This window comes from Glycine max, chromosome 3 (genome assembly GCF_000004515.6).
Source record: "Glycine max cultivar Williams 82 chromosome 3, Glycine_max_v4.0, whole genome shotgun sequence".
In the NCBI taxonomy this organism is placed as follows: domain Eukaryota; kingdom Viridiplantae; phylum Streptophyta; class Magnoliopsida; order Fabales; family Fabaceae; genus Glycine; species Glycine max.
Window position 1 is genome coordinate 6,884,545 of NC_016090.4, and position 7,416 is coordinate 6,891,960.

The 7,416-nt window shown below is 31.7% G+C and overlaps 1 protein-coding gene across 2 annotated transcripts; it reads right to left on the bottom strand.

Annotated features, from left to right (window-relative positions):
• Window positions 1-2,753: 2,753 nt before the first annotated feature.
• LOC113001154 (putative nuclease HARBI1) lies at window positions 2,754-4,617 on the bottom strand. Of its 2 annotated transcripts, none has more exons than XM_041014277.1 (2): window positions 3,403-4,617; window positions 2,754-3,273 (listed from the first exon to the last, which is right to left on the bottom strand). In XM_041014277.1, exons 1-2 carry the CDS (start codon window positions 3,613-3,615, stop codon window positions 2,857-2,859), a joined length of 630 nt encoding a protein of 209 aa, XP_040870211.1. In that variant the 5' UTR covers window positions 3,616-4,617; the 3' UTR covers window positions 2,754-2,856. The 2 variants fall into 2 exon arrangements, with proteins under 2 accessions (XP_040870211.1, XP_025983541.1); XM_026127756.2 differs by having other exon boundaries at window positions 2,754-3,324.
• Window positions 4,618-7,416: the final 2,799 nt, after the last annotated feature.

Sequence of the window (7,416 nt, forward strand, 5' to 3'; positions counted from 1 at the left end):
ACTGAGGTAATGACCACCAGCTTTTATTTTGTAGTGTTTAAAAGTTTGTGAGTGAAATATTGCTTGTTTGAGCGAGAAGTGTAGGAAATTTGTTTCTGAACTTGCTGTCAAACATATTGTTACTGTGATTCATTGTGACAACATGAGCAGTGTGTCTCTTGCTCATAACCCTGTTCTGCATGTTATGTCTTTACACATGGAACTTGATCTGTTTTTTGTCTATTGGTCCTTAGCAAGTTTCTGAAAGTGGTCTATGTTCCCGCCCTTGATCAATATGTTGATATTCTCACCAAGGCTTTGTCTCCTACTCACAGATCTTTTGTACAAAACCATTTTTTATAGTGTGTGATTCTTCTGCTTCTACTCAGAATCACCCACCATGAGCTTGCAGGGGAGTATTGGAGTATACTTATTACGTCAAGTGTTTTTACTTTGTGTATTTTGTTTTCTATTATCTGTGAGCTGTCAATTAACTCATACTTTGTTATAGCTCTAACCAGAGTTACTTTGTAACAAATATATAACTAGCCTTTTCATTTTTTTATCAATGAGAAATTAGAGGTTCCCAAACTCTATTAGTTAGTATCCAGAGAATTATAGACATGTGCTGCAATCTTTGAACTTCTTTTATACTTGTATCAGTAAAGAGAGAACAACCCTCTGATAGATAGATATAAGGAGAAATGAAGTTTACTTATTTTATTTGTCTCTCCCCCTTTCTTTATTACATGTATGTTCTTGCTTCTTTTAAGATTTCATATTCTTGAGTAAATTACTCCTGCAATTTGTTTTCCTAATAAAATTTCTTATTTTAAATTAAAAAGGAGTTTTTATAGATGTACTTCTCATTACCCCCAGTTTCTTATTCTACTTGTATGCTTTTTCTCTATGATTGAGATATCAATAAAAACGAGCTTTACCTATTTCCATCTTTCCCCTTGTATATTCTTGCTTCTTTGTGCACTTGGATTCCTCAACTAATTTACTCCCCTAATAGTTTAAGTTATTAACTCATAGCCACTTTTTCCATTGAATCTAATAATGAAAGCAAATTTCATGTTAATACTCAATACAATAGGAAATTGCAAATACATAATGTAGTGCTCATACTTTTGCTATTTTTTAAAACTAGATACACAACAGGAGCTGCTACTTTGCACATATTTTGAGTATCATTCAATCCATTTATATAGGAATATACACAAAAAGGGGTTGTTTGTTTGATGTTGAATATTCAATTTTATACAAGTTTACTTGTGTGAAAAGCTATCACTAGTAAATGAGATGTACTTAATTTGCTATAACACTGGATCGCACGAGTGCTGATCCAGTAAGTTTCCTATTTCAAAACTTTTTCTTTCATTTGCTTTGTATACAAATTTAAATTCTTACAAGTATCATTAATACCAAATTATTCCTTGTTATCATGTTTAATATATGGCTCCATCTTCCCTTCAATTACACACTACTACCATTAATGCCAGATTATTCCTTGTTAAACATCTCATCTTAGGTTAATATATAGTCTGTATATCAAATATGTGATAGATTATAAAGTTAACGACATTACAATCATGCTAATATATAGTCTTTTTTTTTGTTTTTTTCAGCTTCTCTCTGTGTCTGCTGTTAGAGATAATATCTTGGAGGCTATCAAAGTTTTAGTTGGTCCTCTCAATTTTTGGGAAAAAAATAATTATTTAATTTAGGAGTTACTTTCTAATAAAAAAATTTGATAAATTTTTTTTCTATGAAAATGTCTTAGGAATTTTTAATTTGTCAACCTCTTATTTTAATTTAATCTATCATTTCAATATTTATTTTTAAATAAATTTTAATATTAATATTAATTACAATCATACTAATAAAGATTTTTTAATTATATTCGTTCAAAAAAATATCAATAATTAAAAATAATCCTTATTTCAAGGACGGTGCCTACGTAAGCACTGTCTTAGAAAGCAAACACCGTCCTATGTAAGCACCGTCTTAGAAAGCAAACACCGTCCTTGAAAGCTTGTTTTCTAAGATGATGTATTCTTACCCATCGTTGAAAGTGTTAACTTTCAACAACGTTAGCTTCTACGATGGTCGACAACCATCGTTGTATGCTGTTTTCGACCGTCGTAGAAAACCATTTTTTTAGTAGTGTCAAAATAACATACGTTGGGCCTGTTTGGATGCACTATTGTAAAAGACCTTATAGAGAAAGAACTTATCCAAGAAGCTCTTATCTGAAAAGTTACTTTTCCATAAGTTAATTTGATGTTTGGATGATAAACTCTTAAGTGCTTATTTAAATTAATATGGTGTTTGGATGAAATTGTAGAAGATCTTTTGCATAATTAAAATTACCAAAAAGGATATTATATGCTTTGACATTATTAAAACTAATAATTAAATACTTAAACATTATTATATAATTATTAAATGCCTTAAATAATTAAATATTATTAAAAATAATAAAAATTATTTTCTTCTTCTATTTCATTTATAAAAATATTTTAACTTTATCATTATATTTAAAATATTGTTATATATTTTCTAGAAATTTTGATTAAAAAATAATTATTTTTATAAAAATAAAATAAATGTATCTCATAAAAATATAGTTATACACCTTTCTACATAATTACTTTTCATATTTAAAATCTAATTAATTTATTGTTTTAGTAATGTTGTCACATACATTCTAGTTTATAATTTAATTATTATCTATGTAATTATAATTTATAACAAAATATAAAATATCATTAACTTGGTGATAATACGATCAATAATGTCTTTCAATATAAAATTGTTCAAATGTACCCATACCATAAACATGCAACCTTGTAGTATTAAAAAATAAAGAAATTAAATACGTGTTGGAAACATATTCTTCAAAGATTCTCTAAATCGTTCCATTTGTAGAGTACTTTGAGCATCCAGTTCTTCCCATGTTGTAATACTAGGACCAACTTCACTTTCATCCTCATCACTATCTATATCTTCATTATCTTCATCTAGCGAATCAAATTCTCCATCACTCTTGTCATTTCTTTGAATGAAGTTATGTATAGCCATGCAAGCAACAATGATTTGGTTTTGTGTCTTCAAAGCAAAAAGGTGGCATATTACCCAATATCTTCCATCTTGCTTTACATAAACCAAATGCACGTTCAATTGTACTTCGAAGACTGGAATGATAATAATTAAAAACTTCAACTCTTCCCCTGATTCTAGGCCCAATTCTAAATTGCGGGAGATGATACCTAGTTTTCTTGTACGGTCCTAGAAAACCCATAAAAGTAGGGTAACCAGAATCAACAATATAATATTTACCTAAAGAATAAAACAATAGAGCATGTTAGGACACAAAATTATAATGATACATATTTATAATATATAAATTTTAAGTACCTTGAGGAGGATGTGGAAAATGCAATGCAGGCTTACATAAAGCCTCCATAAATATCTTAGTATCATGTGCGGAACCTTCCCAACCTGCCCAAACAAAAGTGAAACACATGCTAAAGTCACAAACAGCCATGACATTAGTGGTAGTGTAGCCTTTCCGACCAATATAGACTCCTTGTAGATGAGAGGGAACACAAACTCGTATGTGAGTACCATCTATTGCACCAATACAATCCCTAAAGTAAGGGCGATATCTGGCATCTTTTAGAATCTCATCAGGAGTATCCCTAAATGATGGATCAATAGACTTAATTATATCCTTTGCAAACATACACACAACTTCTAAGACATTATGGAAATGTCTAGATATTGTTTCACTTGAATGTTGAAATCTTTCCTCACAATTACGAACAGAACCTGGTTGACTCAACATGTATAAAAACAAGCCAACTTGCTCATAAATGCTGACATTTCGAGTTTTCTTTAAGTTGTACTTGGTTTCCAAGATATCACATAATTAAAGAAAGAAAAGTTTCTTCATTCTAAACATCTGATAACAACATATTGGATGACCATTTAGAATTTCAGATACCCAACGATGGCCTGTCATGCTTGAATCTCTACATGGATTTTTCACAACATATTTCATGAAGTAATTGGTAACATTAGCTACAACAAACATCAACACTTTGTTCTTCGTAATGTGATCGTCATCGTCAGAGGAAGAGTCATTTGATGATAGTGATGAGTCATTTGATGATAATGATGAAGACATCCTGTAGAAGGAAAAAAAATCATAACACAACTGAAAATAAAAAAATCAAGAGCCAAACCATAACTAATATCCATAACATAACCAAAATTAAAATCAAAGATCCATGACATAACTGAAATTAAAAACTAAGATCCATAACACAACCAAGGTTCATAACCAAGCAAAACTAGCAAGTGTCAATGATATCAAATAGAGGAGAAACTAAGGAATTTGTGCTTTAGTTTCAGACTTGATCCATCCAAGTTGTAGCTCAGGCTCTTCTAAAGCAACAAAGGTGATCCTGTTTGCCCTTTTTTTCATAAGTTTAGTGGCTTTGTAAAATAGTTCACTCCCACGCTCAAGTCCTGGTAGATCTTTCAACTTTGCTACACATGCAGTAATGCTAGTTGGGTCTTGAGCAGATACACTAGATTCAAATGTTTGAATAATACGATCTAATTGTGAGGAAAAGCTTGGCAGCAACCCTTATCACCCTCTCCTCCTCTCTTCCTCTGTCCATTTTCCTTTGCCGAAGACGTGTTCTGAGTTGTCGTGTCTATCTCAGGCTCATTCACTTCCATGTCAGTGTTATCATCAATGTTATTATTTGTCTCTTCTGTTCTTGTGTTGAATCCTTCATATTGTCTTGAATCTTCAGATGGTGCATATGCTGCAAAACCAGTAGCAATAGTACCTTTAAAAAGGAATTCCATCTCAAGTAAGAATTTGAGGCCTTGCTCTCTAAACTTTGCTACTTCAGGATCCTCCTATAAAATAAAAAATAAGAATTATAATATATATTTGGCATGAGAATTAAGAGATAAAAATCAATCTCATTATAATATATTTGGTAAGGTTGACATTCCTATATAATTTAAATTAAGCAAAACCAACTTTCTAGCTGGCAAAACTTGTGTTATCACGAATAATCAATTTGGTGACCTTCAAGTGTTATCATGAATAATCACTATTAAAAAAAGGACAAGTTGAATTGACCAAAAGAACAAAAGAATAAGAAATGGAGAGGAGTCACTAGTCAGTACAAGTAAGCAAAATAATTTAATTAGGAGCAACAATAAATGTTATAAACTTTTTCTTTTTTTTCTATAATGTGTTAGGAAATCTCCCAAAGCATACATCACTACCACCATCACGCCTAGATGCAGATTGATTGGCCTGTGGGACACAATATTATAAGAGGTCAACTTGACAAACCACCCAAGAAATAGTCCAAATTGTGCAAGCAGTGAAATTTGCAATGTAAAGAAAATTAGACAACGTGATGACCAAACTAGATCTGGTGTCTTAATAAGCAACGTAAAGAAAACTAGACAACGTTACAAGCTTAGCAACAACCTTAATAAAGCAAGCAGTGAAATTTGCATTTATATTATTGTTCTCTGCATTGACATTAAGTAACTAGTGACTCAACGAACTTAGTGGAGGGTGAACTAACTACCTGCCAAATACCACCAATAAAAACACGAAAGGCAATGTTATCTAATACTAATATGCTAATATAAAATATTTGGTTTATCTTTTAGTTTTTTTCTTTATATGAAGTTAGACCAAACAAAATTTTAAAAATTATTCTAAAAGTAAAAGTAACTTTTTAATAAATAATTTTTTTATATAACTTTAAAAGAGAGACAAAAACTAAAAAAAAAAGTTAAACATTGCAGAAGTTCCTACTCCAGAAGCAGAGTGGAATACTGAAAATATGTATATAATTCAAGACCAAACAAATTAGCAACTTGCCTCTGCAACATACAAGAGGCTCAACATGACATAATAAATCGAAAAACCTCCTTGAGTGCCTCACCGAGTCAAAAGAAGCATGCATATATAGTAGTATAAAAACAAGGAGATCAAAGAAAAATATGACAATCAATGCATATAAATATGTAATAAATTAAACAATCATTAAAATCTGGCAATGCAGAGGCTACAATATCACACAATGATATTATGAACCTAGACAATGAAAGGGTAAAGTATATTCACTCCAGGCTCTCTAAGAATTTGGGTCGAGAAAATAGTGTGAAGGAATTGGATTCAACTACCCTACCCACCAAGTCTGATAGCCATTTTGGGTCTAGAAACTATTTTGTTGTTGTTGGTCTTGGTACACCCAAGAGGGACTTGTCACTCATTTTTGACACAGGTAGTGATCTTACATGGACTCAGTGTGAACCCTGTGCTGGTTCTTACTACAAGCAGCAAGATGCAATCTTTGATCCATCAATGTCAAGGAGTTTCCTTGTTGGTTTTGTAGAAGGTCTAGTTCTTGCTGTTCTGATTCAAGCTCAGGACCAATCAAGTTTGATAACAAATTAAAACATGAACTTCAATATAGAAATATTTAATTTAAATTTTAGGTGAGGCCTCAAATCCCATGCATATATATACATTTCTATGTGTTTAGGATTCACCAGCATAGACTGCAGAGCTCCTGCAGATATAAACTACACTGAGTCAACAACAGCCATAAATTATACTTCAGATGCAAATTTCATAAATACTGGTGTGAGTGGGACAATAGTATCTGAACTTAGAAATGACTATCAACGACCGTACGAGAGTGTGAGAAGCTTCCCAGAAGGAAAAAGGAACTGCTACAAAATAAACATCACAAGAGGCTCTAAATATCTGATCAAGGCTGGTTTTTTGTACGGAAACTATGATGGCCCCCCAACCCAAATCCTTGCTCTTTATTTCCCAAGAAAATGGATTTTCAGTTTTTACCACTTTCAATTTTGGGTTTTGATTGGGCATTGGGATTGTTGGCCTTTTGGATGCTTTCAATTGAGTACAAGTCACAATTTTCAAACTAGTGTGTAAAGATTGTGTTACTTGGGCTCCTGATTTTTGGTTTTCTTTATCTATACCTCTTTCCTTACAAGATCCTGGAGGACTCAACCAACTGTCAATACCTCCCTTTATTCCCAATTTGAAAATTTAATGTTGGGATTAGCATTGCATTTTGCATTAGTTCTTCACGTGTTTTGTTAGTCTCTAGGTTCTAAAACTGCAATGTGTTAGGTATATTTTAGCAAATAGTTTCTTAACGTGCTTGTCAATAAATTCATTCTGCCATTTCAATTTTGAGCCTTCTCTTCTTGCTGTTAGTTGGATACAGCCTTATGGTGAGATCTGTTCTATTGTATGCCTGCAATTCAGCTTTCAAAAGCTAATCCTATTTATCTTTCTTTTTATAATTTTTGCCAATAAATTGTTCATTATACATGATTTTTCTGGTTTTC

What these genes read in the sequence shown, in the direction of transcription:
- LOC113001154 (XM_026127756.2), bottom strand. Translation starts at nt 3,832, where the DNA reads ATGTTGAGTCAACCAGGTTCTGTTCGTAATTGTGAGGAAAGATTTCAA. An exon ending in TTTTCCACATCCTCCTCAAG is followed by an intron (nt 3,325 to 3,402) that starts GTACTTAAAATT and finishes TTTATTCTTTAG; the next exon opens with GTAAATATTATATTGTTGAT.